Genomic DNA, 14856 nt, shown 5'->3' on the forward strand with positions numbered 1-14856 from the left:
TGCGAACCCGACGCTTGTTTCTACACTGCACCCGGCCGCCCCCGCGCCGCTGAGGGTGAAATTTCTGTGTGGGCTTGTGTCCCCCCCCGGTGCCCTACAAAACCCCCCTGGTCTGCCCTCCGAAGACGCGGGTACTTACCTGCAAGCAGACCGGAACCGGGGCACCCCCTTCTCTCCATTCTAGCCTATGTGTTTTGGGCACCACTTTGAACTCTGCACCTGACCGGCCCTGAGCTGCTGGTGTGGTGACTTTGGGGTTGCTCTGAACCCCCAACGGTGGGCTACCTTGGACCAAGAACTGAGCCCTGTAAGTGTCTTACTTACCTGGTTAACCTAACAAATACTTACCTCCCCTAGGAACTGTGAAAATTGCACTAAGTGTCCACTTTTAAAACAGCTATTTGTGAATAACTTGAAAAGTATACATGCAATTTTGATGATTTGAAGTTCCTAAAGTACTTACCTGCAATACCTTTCGAATGAGATATTACATGTAGAATTTGAACCTGTGGTTCTTAAAATAAACTAAGAAAAGATATTTTTCTATATAAAAACCTATTGGCTGGATTTGTCTCTGAGTGTGTGTACCTCATTTATTGTCTATGTGTATGTACAACAAATGCTTAACACTACTCCTTGGATAAGCCTACTGCTCGACCACACTACCACAAAATAGAGCATTAGTATTATCTCTTTTTGCCACTATCTTACCTCTAAGGGGAACCCTTGGACTCTGTGCATGCTATTCCTTACTTTGAAATAGCACATACAGAGCCAACTTCCTAAATTGGTGGATCAGCGGTGGGGTACAAGACTTTGCATTTGCTGGACTACTCAGCCAATACCTGATCACACGACAAATTCCAAAATTGTCATTAGAAATTCATTTTTGCAATTTGAAATTTTTCTAAATTCTTAAAAGTCCTGCTAGGGCCTTGTGTGTTAAGTCCCTGTTTAGCATTGTCTTTTAGAGTTTAAAAGTTTGTTAAAAGTTTGAAATTAGATTCTAGAAACAGTTTTAGATTCTTTAAAAAGTATTCCAACTCTTAGCAGAATAATGTCTGATACAGAGATGCAGGTGGTGGAACTCGACACCACACCTTACCTCCATCTTAAGATGAGGGAGCTAAGGTCTCTCTGTAATATCAAAAAAATAACCATTGGCTCCAGACCTACCAAAATTCAGCTCCAGGAGCTGTTGGCAGAGTTTGAAAAAGCCAACCCCTCTGATGATGACATCACAGAGGAAGAAATTAGTGACTTGGAGGCCAATGTCCCTCCTCCAGTCCTAAATAGGGAGAACAGGACCCCTCAAGTCCTGTCTCCAACTGTGTTAGTCAGAAATAGTGAGTCCCTCACAGGAGGGTCCCACATTTCTGAAATCACTGAGGATGCTCTCAGTGAAGATGACCTCCTGTTAGCCAGGATGGCCAAAAGATTGGCTTTAGAGAGACAGCTCCTAGCCATAGAAAGGGAAAGACAAGAGATGGGCCTAGGACCCATCAATGGTGGCAGCAATATAAATAGGGTCAGAGATTCTCCTGACATGTTAAAAATCCCCAAAGGGATTGTGACAAAATTTGAAGATGGTGATGACATCACCAAGTGGTTCACAGCTTTTGAGAGGGCTTGTGTAACCAGAAAAGTGAACAGATCTCACTGGGGTGCTCTCCTTTGGGAAATGTTCACTGGAAAGTGTAGGGATAGACTCCCCTCACACTCTCTGGAAAAGATGCAGAATCTTATGACCTCATGAAGGGTACCCTGATTGAGGGCTTTGGATTCTCCACTGAGGAGTACAGGATTAGGTTCAGGGGGGCTCAAAAATCCTCGAGCCAGACCTGGGTTGACTTTGTTGACTACTCAGTGAAAACACTAGATGGTTGGATTCAAGGCAGTGGTGTAAGTAATTATGATGGGCTGTACAATTTATTTGTGAAAGAACACCTGTTAAGTAATTGTTTCAATGATAAACTGCATCAGCATCTGGTAGACCTAGGACCAATTTCTCCCCAAGAATTGGGAAAGAAGGCGGACCATTGGGTCAAGACAAGGGTGTCCAAGACTTCAACAGGGGGTGACCAAAAGAAAGGGGTCACAAAGACTCCCCAGGGGAAGGGTGATGAGACAACCAAAACTAAAAATAGTAAAGAGTCTTCTACAGGCCCCCAAAAACCTGCACAGGAGGGTGGGCCCAGAGCCTCTTCACAAAACAATGGGTACAAGGGTAAAAACTTTGATCCCAAAAAGGCCTGGTGTCATAGCTGTAAACAGCATGGACACCAAACTGGAGACAAGGCCTGTCCCAAGAAAGGTTCCACTCCAAACTCCCATCCAGGTAACACTGGTATGGCTAGTCTCCAAGTGGGATCAACAGTGTGCCCAGAGCAAATCAGGGTCCACACTGAAGCTACTCTAGTTTCTGAGGGTGGGGTGGATTTAGCCACACTAGCTGTCTGGCCGCCTAACATGCAAAAATACAGACAGCAACTCTTAATTAATGGGACTAGAATAGAGGGCCTGAGGGATACAGGTGCCAGTGTCACCATGGTGACAGAGAAACTGGTTTCCCCTGGCCAATACCTGACTGGAAAAACTTACACAGTCACCAACGCAGACAATCAGAGAAAAGTACATCCCATGGCAATGGTTACTTTAGAATGGGGAGGGGTCAAGGGCCTGAAACAGGTGGTGGTCTCCTCAAATATCCCAGTGGACTGTCTGCTTGGAAATGACCTGGAGTCCTCAGCATGGGCTGAGGTAGAACTAAAAACCCATGCAGCAATGCTGGGTATCCCTGAACTGGTGTGTGTGAAAACAAGAGCACAATGCAAGGCACAGGGTGAACAAGTAGAGCTGGAGTCTGGAAGAATGGCCCAGCCTACCAAGAGAACAGGAAAGTCAGTTGGGAAACCAACTACAACACAGCCAAAGAAAGGGAACCTCTCTTCTCAGGAAGAAGTTCTGCCCTCTGAGGGAACTGAGCCTTTGGAGCTTGAACCTTATCAGGTTGAGCTCTTAGGCCCAGGGGGACCCTCAAGGGAGGAGCTGTGTAAGGGACAAGAAACCTGTCCCTCTCTTGAAGGCCTTAGGCAGCAAGCTGCTGAAGAGTCCAAAGGCAAGAAAAATGGAACGCATAGGGTCTATTGGGAAGATGGACTCCTGTACACTGAGGCCAGAGACCCCAAACCTGGTGCCACTAGGAGAGTGGTAGTGCCTCAGCTGTTCAGGAAGTTCATCCTAACATTGGCCCATGACATTCCCCTTGCTGGACATTTGGGACAAACCAAGACGTGGGAGAGGTTAGTCAACCACTTCTACTGGCCCAATATGTCCAACATGGTTAAGGAGTTTTGCCTCTCCTGCCCCACCTGTCAAGCCAGTGGTAAGACAGGTGGGCATCCAAAGGCCCCCCTCATTCCACTTCCAGTGGTGGGGGTTCCCTTTGAAAGAGTGGGTGTGGACATAGTTGGTCCACTAGAACCTCCCACAGCCTCAGGAAATATGTATATCCTGGTAGTAGTGGATCATGCTACCAGGTATCCTGAAGCTATTCCCCTTAGGTCGACTACTGCCCCTGCAGTAGCCAAGGCCCTCATTGGTATCTTTACCAGAGTGGGTTTCCCTAAGGAGGTGGTGTCTGACAGAGGTACCAACTTCATGTCAGCATACCTAAAGCACATGTGGAATGAGTGTGGAGTGACTTATAAATTCACTACACCATACCATCCACAAACTAATGGCTTGGTTGAGAGATTCAACAAGACATTAAAAGGCATGATCATGGGGCTCCCAGAAAAGCTCAAAAGGAGATGGGATGTCCTCTTGCCATGTCTGCTTTTCGCTTACAGAGAGGTGCCCCAGAAGGGAGTAGGATTCTCACCCTTTGAACTTCTGTTTGGTCATCCTGTAAGGGGACCACTTGCCCTTGTCAAAGAAGGCTGGGAGAGACCTCTCCATGAGCCTAAACAGGACATAGTGGACTATGTACTTGGCCTTCGCTCTAGAATGGCAGAGTACATGGAAAAGGCAACCAAAAACCTTGAGGCCAGCCAACAGCTCCAGAAGTTTTGGTATGACCAAAGGGCTGCACTGGTTGAGTTCCAACCAGGGCAGAAAGTCTGGGTTCTGGAGCCTGTGGCTCCCAGGGCACTCCAGGACAAATGGAGTGGCCCTTACCCAGTACTAGAGAGGAAGAGTCAGGTCACCTACTTGGTGGACCTGGGCACAAGCAGGAGCCCCAAGAGGGTGATCCATGTAAACCGCCTTAAGCTCTTCCACGACAGGGCTGATGTCAATCTGTTGATGGTAACAGATGAGGATCAGGAGGCAGAGAGTGAGCCTCTCCCTGATCTTCTGTCATCAGACCCAAAAGATGGTACAGTAGATGGAGTGATCTACTCAGACACCCTCTCTGGCCAACAGCAAGCTGATTGTAGGAGAGTCCTACAACAGTTTCCTGAACTCTTCTCCTTAACCCCTGGTCAGACACACCTGTGTACCCATGATGTGGACACAGGAGACAGCATGCCTGTCAAGAACAAAATCTTTAGACAATCTGACCATGTTAAAGAAAGCATCAAGGTGGAAGTCCACAAGATGCTGGAATTGGGAGTAATTGAGCGCTCTGACAGCCCCTGGGCTAGCCCAGTGGTCTTAGTCCCCAAACCTCACACCAAAGATGGAAAGAAAGAGATGAGGTTTTGTGTGGACTACAGAGGGCTCAATTCTGTCACCAAAACAGATGCCCATCCAATTCCAAGAGCTGATGAGCTCATTGATAAATTAGGTGCTGCCAAATTTCTAAGTACCTTTGACTTGACAGCAGGGTACTGGCAAATAAAAATGGCACCTGGAGCAAAAGAAAAGACAGCATTCTCCACACCTGATGGGCATTATCAGTTTACTGTTATGCCCTTTGGTTTAAAGAATGCCCCTGCCACCTTCCAAAGGTTGGTGAATCAAGTCCTTGCTGGCTTGGAGTCCTTTAGCACAGCTTATCTTGATGATATTGCTGTCTTTAGCTCCACCTGGCAGGATCACCTGGTCCACCTGAAGAAGGTTTTGAAGGCTCTGCAATCTGCAGGGCTCTCTATCAAGGCATCCAAATGCCAGATAGGGCAGGGAACTGTGGTTTACTTGGGCCACCTTGTAGGTGGAGGCCAAGTTCAGCCACTCCAACCCAAGATCCACACTATTCTGGACTGGGTAGCTCCAAAAACCCAGACTCAAGTCAGGGCATTCCTTGGCTTGACTGGGTATTACAGGAGGTTTGTGAAGGGATATGGATCCATTGTGACAGCCCTCACTGAACTCACCTCCAAGAAAATGCCCAAGAAAGTGAACTGGACTGTGGAATGCCAACAGGCTTTTGACACCCTGAAACAAGCAATGTGCTCAGCACCAGTTCTCAAAGCTCCAGATTATTCTAAGCAGTTCATTGTGCAGACTGATGCCTCTGAACATGGGATAGGGGCAGTTTTGTCCCAAACAAATGATGATGGCCTTGACCAGCCTGTTGCTTTCATTAGCAGGAGGTTACTCCCCAGGGAGCAGCGTTGGAGTGCCATTGAGAGGGAGGCCTTTGCTGTGGTTTGGTCCCTGAAGAAGCTGAGACCATACCTCTTTGGGACTCACTTCCTAGTTCAAACTGACCACAGACCTCTCAAATGGCTGATGCAAATGAAAGGTGAAAATCCTAAACTGTTGAGGTGGTCCATCTCCCTACAGGGAATGGACTTTATAGTGGAACACAGACCTGGGACTGCCCATGCCAATGCAGATGGCCTTTCCAGGTTCTTCCACTTAGAAAATGAAGACTCTCTTGGGAAAGGTTAGTCTCATCCTCTTTCGTTTGGGGGGGGGGTTGTGTAAGGAAATGCCTCCTTGGCATGGTTGCCCCCTGACTTTTTGCCTTTGCTGATGCTATGTTTACAATTGAAAGTGTGCTGAGGCCTGCTAACCAGGCCCCAGCACCAGTGTTCTTTCCCTAACCTGTACTTTTGTATCCACAATTGACAGACCCTGGCATCCAGATAAGTCCCTTGTAACTGGTACTTCTAGTACCAAGGGCCCTGATGCCAAGGAAGGTCTCTAAGGGCTGCAGCATGTCTTATGCCACCCTGGAGACCTCTCACTCAGCACAGACACTCTGCTTGCCAGCTTGTGTGTGCTAGTGAGGACAAAACGAGTAAGTCGACATGGCACTCCCCTCAGGGTGCCATGCCAGCCTCTCACTGCCTATGCAGTATAGGTAAGACACCCCTCTAGCAGGCCTTACAGCCCTAAGGCAGGGTGCACTATACCATAGGTGAGGGTACCAGTGCATGAGCATGGTACCCCTACAGTGTCTAAACAAAACCTTAGACATTGTAAGTGCAGGGTAGCCATAAGAGTATATGGTCTGGGAGTCTGTCAAACACGAACTCCACAGCACCATAATGGCTACACTGAAAACTGGGAAGTTTGGTATCAAACTTCTCAGCACAATAAATGCACACTGATGCCAGTGTACATTTTATTGTAAAATACACCCCAGAGGGCACCTTAGAGGTGCCCCCTGAAACTTAACCGACTATCTGTGTAGGCTGACTAGTTTTAGCAGCCTGCCACAAACCGAGACATGTTGCTGGCCCCATGGGGAGAGTGCCTTTGTCACTCTGAGGCCAGTAACAAAGCCTGCACTGGGTGGAGATGCTAACACCTCCCCCAGGCAGGAATTGTCACACCTGGCGGTGAGCCTCAAAGGCTCACCTCCTTTGTGCCAACCCAGCAGGACACTCCAGCTAGTGGAGTTGCCCGCCCCCTCCGGCCAGGCCCCACTTTTGGCGGCAAGGCCGGAGAAAATAATGAGAAAAACAAGGAGGAGTCACTGGCCAGTCAGGACAGCCCCTAAGGTGTCCTGAGCTGAAGTGACTCTAACTTTTAGAAATCCTCCATCTTGCAGATGGAGGATTCCCCCAATAGGGTTAGGATTGTGACCCCCTCCCCTTGGGAGGAGGCACAAAGAGGGTGTACCCACCCTCAGGGCTAGTAGCCATTGGCTACTCACCCCCCAGACCTAAACACGCCCTTAAATTTAGTATTTAAGGGCTACCCTGAACCATAGAAAAGTAGATTCCTGCAACTACAAGAAGAAGGACTGCCCAGCTGAAAACCCCTGCAGCGGAAGACCAGAAGACGACAACTGCCTTGGCTCCAGAAACTCACCGGCCTGTCTCCTGCCTTCCAAAGATCCTGCTCCAGCGACGCCTTCCAAAGGGACCAGCGACCTCGACATCCTCTGAGGACTGCCCCTGCTTCGAAAAGACAAGAAACTCCAGAGGACAGCGGACCTGCTCCAAGAAAAGCTGCAACTTTGTTTCCAGCAACTTTAAAGAACCCTGCAAGCTCCCCGCAAGAAGCGTGAGACTTGCAACACTGCACCCGGCGACCCCGACTCGGCTGGTGGCGATCCAACACCTCAGGAGGGACCCCAGGACTACTCTGATACTGTGAGTACCAAAACCTGTCCCCCCTGAGCCCCCACAGCGCCGCCTGCAGAGGGAATCCCGAGGTTTCCCCTGACCGCGACTCTTTGAACCTAAAGTCCCGACGCCTGGGAGAGACCCTGCACCCGCAGCCCCCAGGACCTGAAGGACCGGACTTTCACTGGAGAAGTGACCCCCAGGAGTCCCTCTCCCTTGCCCAAGTGGAGGTTTCCCCGAGGAATCCCCCCCTTGCCTGCCTGCAGCGCTGAAGAGATCCCGAGATCTCTCATAGACTAACATTGCGAACCCGACGCTTGTTTCTACACTGCACCCGGCCGCCCCCGCGCCGCTGAGGGTGAAATTTCTGTGTGGGCTTGTGTCCCCCCCCGGTGCCCTACAAAACCCCCCTGGTCTGCCCTCCGAAGACGCAGGTACTTACCTGCAAGCAGACCGGAACCGGGGCACCCCCTTCTCTCCATTCTAGCCTATGTGTTTTGGGCACCACTTTGAACTCTGCACCTGACCGGCCCTGAGCTGCTGGTGTGGTGACTTTGGGGTTGCTCTGAACCCCCAACGGTGGGCTACCTTGGACCAAGAACTGAGCCCTGTAAGTGTCTTACTTACCTGGTTAACCTAACAAATACTTACCTCCCCTAGGAACTGTGAAAATTGCACTAAGTGTCCACTTTTAAAACAGCTATTTGTGAATAACTTGAAAAGTATACATGCAATTTTGATGATTTGAAGTTCCTAAAGTACTTACCTGCAATACCTTTCGAATGAGATATTACATGTAGAATTTGAACCTGTGGTTCTTAAAATAAACTAAGAAAAGATATTTTTCTATATAAAAACCTATTGGCTGGATTTGTCTCTGAGTGTGTGTACCTCATTTATTGTCTATGTGTATGTACAACAAATGCTTAACACTACTCCTTGGATAAGCCTACTGCTCGACCACACTACCACAAAATAGAGCATTAGTATTATCTCTTTTTGCCACTATCTTACCTCTAAGGGGAACCCTTGGACTCTGTGCATGCTATTCCTTACTTTGAAATAGCACATACAGAGCCAACTTCCTACACCATGGCTATGGTAACTTTAGAGTGGGGAGGGGTCAATGGCCTGAAATAGGTGGTGGTCTCCTCAAATATCCCAGTAGACTGTTTGCTTGGAAATGACCTGGAGTCCTCAGCATGGGCTGAGGTAAAACTGAAAACCCATGCAGCCATGCTGGGTATCCCTGAACTGGTGTGTGTGAAAACAAGGGCACAGTGCAAGGCACAGGGTGAACAAGTAGAGCTGGAGTCTGGAAGAAAGGCCCAGCCTACTAAGAGAAAAGGAAAGTCAGCTGGGAAACCAGCTGCAACACAACAAGAAAAAGAGAGCCTCTCTTCTCAGGAAGAAGTTCTGCCCTCTGAGGGAATTGAGCCTATGGAGCTGGAACCTTACCAGGTTGAGCTCTTAGGCCCAGGGGGACCCTCAAGGGAAGAGTTGTGTAAGGGGCAAGAAACCTGTCCCTCTCTTGAAGGCCTTAGGCAGCAAGCTGCTGAAGAGTCCAAAGGCAAGAAAAATGGAACACATAGGGTCTATTGGGAAGATGGACTCCTGTACACTGAGGCAAGAGATCCCAAACCTGGTGCCACTAGGAGAGTGGTAGTGCCTCAGGCGTTCAGAGAGTTTATTCTGACCTTAGCCCATGATATTCCCCTTGCTGGGCATTTGGGACAAACCAAGACATGGGAGAGGTTAGTCAACCACTTCTACTGGCCCAACATGTCCCAGAAGGTTAAGGAGTTTTGCATCTCCTGTACCACCTGTCAAGCCAGTGGTAAGACAGGTGGACATCCAAAGGCCCCCCTCATTCCACTTCCAGTGGTGGGGGTCCCCTTTGAAAGAGTGGGTGTGGACATAGTGGGTCCACTTGAACCTCCCACAGCCTCAGGAAATATGTACATCCTAGTAGTAGTGGATCATGCTACTAGGTATCCTGAAGCTATTCCCCTTAGGTCGACTACTGCCCCTGCAGTAGCCAAGGCCCTCATTGGTATCTTTACCAGAGTGGGCTTCCCTAAGGAGGTGGTGTCTGACAGAGGTACCAACTTCATGTCAGCATACCTGAAACACATGTGGAATGAGTGTGGAGTGACTTATAAATTCACTACACCCTATCATCCACAAACTAATGGCCTTGTTGAGAGATTCAACAAGACATTAAAGGGCATGATCATGGGGCTCCCAGAAAAACTCAAAAGGAGATGGGATGTCCTCTTGCCATGTCTGCTTTTCGCTTACAGAGAGGTGCTTCAGAAGGGAGTAGGATTCTCACCCTTTGAACTTCTGTTTGGCCACCCTGTAAGGGGACCATTAGCTCTTGTGAAAGAAGGCTGGGAGAGACCTCTCATGAGCCTAAACAAGACATAGTGGACTATGTACTTGGCCTTCGCTCAAGGATGGCAGAGTACATGGAAAAAGCAAGTAAAAACCTTGAGGCCAGCCAACAGCTCCAGAAGTTTTGGTATGAACAAAAGGCTACACTGGTTGAATTTCAACCAGGGCAGAAAGTCTGGGTTTTGGAGCCTGTGGCTCCCAGGGCACTGCAGGACAAATGGAGTGGCCCTTACCCAGTACTAGAGAGGAAGAGTCAGGTCACCTACCTGGTAGACCTGGGCACAAGCAGGAGCCCCAAGAGGGTGATCCATGTGAACCGCCTTAAGCTCTTCCATGACAGGGCTGATGTAAATCTGTTAATGGTAACAGATGAGGATCAGGAAGCTGAGAGTGAACCTCTCCCTGATCTTCTGTCATCAAACCCTAATGATGGCTCAGTAGATGGAGTGATCTATTCAGACACCCTCTCTGGCCAACAGCAATCTGACTGTAGGAAAGTCCTGCAGCAGTTTGCTGAGCTCTTTTCCCTAACCCCTGGTCAGACACACCTGTGTACCTATGATGTGGACACAGGAGACAGCATGCCTGTCAAAAACAAAATATTCAGACAGTCTGATCAAGTTAAGGAAAGCATCAAGGTGGAAGTCCACAAGATGCTGGAATTGGGAGTAATTGAGCACTCTGACAGCCCCTGGGGCTAGCCCAGTGGTCTTAGTCCCCAAACCTCACACCAAAGATGGAAAGAGAGAGATGAGGTTTTGTGTGGACTACAGAGGACTTAACTCTGTCACCAAGACAGATGCCCATCCCATTCCTAGAGCTGATGAGCTGATTGATAAATTAGGGGCTGCCAAATTCTTAAGTACCTTTGACTTAACAGCAGGGTGCTGGCAAATCAAAATGGCCCCTGGAGCAAAAGAAAAGACAGCATTCTCCACACCTGATGGGCATTATCAGTTCACTGTTATGCCCTTTGGTTTAAAGAATGCCCCTGCCACCTTCCAAAGGTTGGTGAATCAAGTCCTTGCTGGTTTGGAGTCCTTCAGTGCAGCTTATCTTGACGATATTGCTGTCTTTAGCTCCAACTGGCAGGATCACCTGGTCCACCTGAAGAAGGTTATGAAGGCTCTGCAATCTGCAGGCCTCTCTATCAAGGCATCCAAATGCCAGATAGGGCAGGGAACTGTGGTTTACTTGGGACACCTTGTAGGTGGAGGCCAAGTTCAGCCACTCCAGCCTAAGATCCAGACTATTCTGGACTGGACTGGGCAGCTCCAAAAACCCAGACTCAAGTCAGGGCTTGACTGGGTACTATAGGAGGTTTGTGAAGGGATATGGATCTATTGTGACAGCCCTCACAGAACTCACCTCCAAGAAAATGCCCAAGAAAGTTAACTGGACTGTAGAATGCCAACAGGACTTTGACACCCTGAAACAAGCTATGTGCACAGCACCAGTTCTAAAAGCTCCAGATTACTCCAAGCAATTCATTGTGCAAACAGATGACTCTGAACATGGGATAGGGGCAGTTTTGTCCCAAACAAATGATGATGGCCTTGACCAGCCTGTTACTTTCATTAGCAGGAGGTTACTCCCCAGGGAGCAGCGTTGGAGTGCCATTGAGAGGGAGGCCTTTGCTGTGGTTTGGTCCCTGAAGAAGCTGAGACCATACCTCTTTGGTACTCACTTCCTAGTTCAGACTGACCACAAACCTCTCAGATGGCTGATGCAAATGAAAGGTGAAAATCCAAAACTGTTGAGGTGGTCCATCTCCCTACAGGGAATGGACTTTATAGTGGAACACAGACCTGGGACTGCCCATCCCAATGCAGATGGCCTTTCCAGGTTCTTCCACTTAGAAAATGAAGACTCTCTTGGGAAAGGTTAGTCTCATCCTCTTTCGTTTGGGGGGGGGGGGGGGGGTTGTGTAAGGAAATGCCTCCTTGGCATGGTTACCCCCTGACTTTTTGCCTTTGCTGATGATATGTTTTGAATTGAAAGTGTGCTGAGGCCTGCTAACCAGGCCCCAGCACCAGTGTTCTTTCCCTAACCTGTACTTTTGATTCCACAATTGGCACACCCTGGCATCCAGGTATGTCCCTTGTAACTGGTACCCCTGGTACCAAGGGCCCTGATGCCAGGGAAGGTCTCTAAGGGCCGCAGCATATCTTATGCCACCCTGGGGACCCCTCACTCAGCACAGACACACTGCTTGCCAGCTTGTGTGTGCTGGTGAGAACAAAACGAGTAAGTCGACATGGCACTCCCCTCAGGGTGCCATGCCAACCTCACACTGCCTATGCAGTATAGATAAGTCACCCCTCTAGTAGGCCTTACAGCCCTAAGGCAGGGTGCACTATACCATAGGTGAGGGCACCAGTACATGAGTACTGTGCCCCTACAGTGTCTAAGCCAAACCTTAGACATTGTAAGTGCAGGGTAGCCATAAGAGTATATGGTCTGGGAGTCTGTCAAACACGGACTCCACAGCACCATAATGGCTGCACTGAAAACTGGGAAGTTTGGTATCAAACTTCTCAGCACAATAAATGCACACTGATGCCAGTGTACATTTTATTGTGAAATACACCCCAGAGGGCACCTTAGAGGTGCCCCCTGAAACCTTAACCGACTATCTGTGTAGGCTGACTGGTTCCAGCAGCCTGCCACAACCGAGACATGTTGCTGGCCCCATGGGGAGAGTGCCTTTGTCACTCTGAGGCCAGTAACAAAGCCTGCACTGGGTGGAGATGCTATCACCTCCCCCAGGCAGGAGCTGTAACACCTGGCGGTGAGCCTCAAAGGCTTACCCCCTTTGTTCCAGCACCGCAGGGCACTCCAGCTAGTGGAGTTGCCCGCCCCCTCCGGCCACGGCCCCACTTTTGGCAGCAAGACCGGAGGAGATAATGAGAATAACAAGGAGTCGTCACTGGCCAGTCAGGACAGCCCCTAAGGTGAAGTAACTTTTAGAAATCCTCCATCTTGCAGATGGAGGATTCCCCCAATAGGGATAGGAATGTGACCCCCTCCCCTTGGGAGGAGGCACAAAGAGGGTGTACCCACCCTCAGGGCTAGTAGCCATTGGCTACTAACCCCCTAGACCTAAACACGCCCTTAAATTTAGTATTTAAGGGCTTCCCTGAACCTAAAGATTTAGATTCCTGAAACTACAAGAAGAAGAGGACTGCCGAGCTGAAAAACCCCTGCAGAAGAGGAACAGAAGACACCAACTGCTTTGGCCCCAGTCCTACCGGCCTGTCTCCTGCCTTCCAAAGAAACCTGCTCCAGCGACGCTTTCCAAAGGACCAGCGACCTCTGAATCCTCAGAGGACTGCCCTGCTTCAAGAAAGACAAGAAACTCCAGAGGAGCAGATTTAAAGACCCCTGCAACTCCCCGCAAGAAGCGTGAGACTTGCAACACTGCACCCGGCGACCCTGACTCGACTGGTGGAGAACCAACACCTCAGGGAGGAACCTCCGGCGACTCCGAGACCGTGAGTAACCAAAGTTGTCCCCCCTGAACCCCCACAGCGACGCCTGCAGAGGGAATCCCGAGGCTCCCCCTGACCGCGACTGCCTGAACCTAAAGTCCTGACGGCTGGAAAAGACCCTGCACCCGCAGCCCCCAGCACCTGAAGGAACGGAACTTCTGTGCAGGAGTGACCCCCAGGAGGCCCTCTCCCTTGCCCAGGTGGTGGCTACCCCGAGGAGCCCCCCCCTTGCCTGCCTGCACCGCTGAAGAGATCCCTTGGTCTCTCATTGAAACCTACAGAGAACCCGATGCTTGTTTACACACTGCACCCGGCCGCCCCCGCGCTGCTGAGGGTGTACTTTTTGTGCGGACTTGTGTCCCCCCCGGTGCCCTACAAAACCCCCTGGTCTGCCCTCCGAAGACACGGGTACTTACCTGCTGGCAGACTGGAACCGGGGCACCCCCTTCTCTCCATTGAAGCCTATGTGTTTTGGGCACCTCTTTGAACTCTGCACCTGACCGGCCCTGAGCTGCTGGTGTGGTGACTTTGGGGTTGCTCTGAACCCCCAACGGTGGGCTACCTTGGACCCCAATCTCAACCCCGTAGGTGGTTTACTTACCTGCTAAAACTAACAATACTTTACCTCCCCCAGGAACTGTGAAAATTGCACTGTGTCCACTTTTAAAACAGCTATTTGTGTTTTATGTGAAAAGTATATATGCTACTGTAATTATTCAAAGTTCCTAAAGTACTTACCTGCAATACCTTTCAAATGAGATATTACATGTAGAATTTGAACCTGTGGTTCTTAAAATAAACTAAGAAAAGATATTTTTCTATAACAAAACCTATTGGCTGGATTTGTCTCTGAGTGTGTGTTCCTCATTTATTGCCTGTGTGTATGTACAACAAATGCTTAACACTACTCCTTTGATAAGCCTACTGCTCGACCACACTACCACAAAATAGAGCATTAGTATTATCTCTTTTTGCCACTATCTTGCCTCTAAGGGGAACCCTTGGACTCTGTGCATACTATTCCTTACTTTGAAATAGTGCATACAGAGCCAACTTCCTACATACGGTTATACACACAAGTGAAGGGTAAGCTTTTTGTTCCAGGTCTTATCTCCGTGGACCACAAACACTATGTCCTGCAGAGTCTGGACATTGACTTACTGTCGTACAATCAGTCACACATGAGTTTAACATTATTTCTCTCCTTTGCAGTTCTAGACACAGCTGGTCAGGAGGAGTTTGGTGCAATGCGGGAGCAGTATATGAGGACAGGAGAAGGATTCCTTCTGATATATGCCATCAATGACCGGGGAAGGTATGATCCATTTCTAAGTAGTGAATGCTGAGAGAGTCGGCTAGGTACAGCCCCTTAGATATCACCACAGTGCTATCTGTCTGTCTATCTCCCTGTCTACCTGCCTGTCTATCCTATTTAGTTCATCTGTCCTATCTGGTCTATCTGCCCTTTCACATTTATCTGCCCTATGTAGTGGGAGATGGAC

General features: G+C 49.3%; 1 protein-coding gene across 1 annotated transcript in view; it reads left to right on the forward strand.

Moving 5' to 3' along the window:
• The window catches only part of RRAS (RAS related), a 117934-nt gene that overhangs the window by 55067 nt on the left and 48011 nt on the right, over positions 1 to 14856 (forward strand). Inside the window, exon 3 of the mRNA XM_069200972.1 lies at positions 14567 to 14669. Coding sequence (XP_069057073.1) covers positions 14567 to 14669 — 103 coding nt within the window. The remainder of the gene's footprint in view (positions 1 to 14566; positions 14670 to 14856) is intronic.

This window comes from Pleurodeles waltl, chromosome 7 (assembly GCF_031143425.1).
Source record: "Pleurodeles waltl isolate 20211129_DDA chromosome 7, aPleWal1.hap1.20221129, whole genome shotgun sequence".
In the NCBI taxonomy this organism is placed as follows: domain Eukaryota; kingdom Metazoa; phylum Chordata; class Amphibia; order Caudata; family Salamandridae; genus Pleurodeles; species Pleurodeles waltl.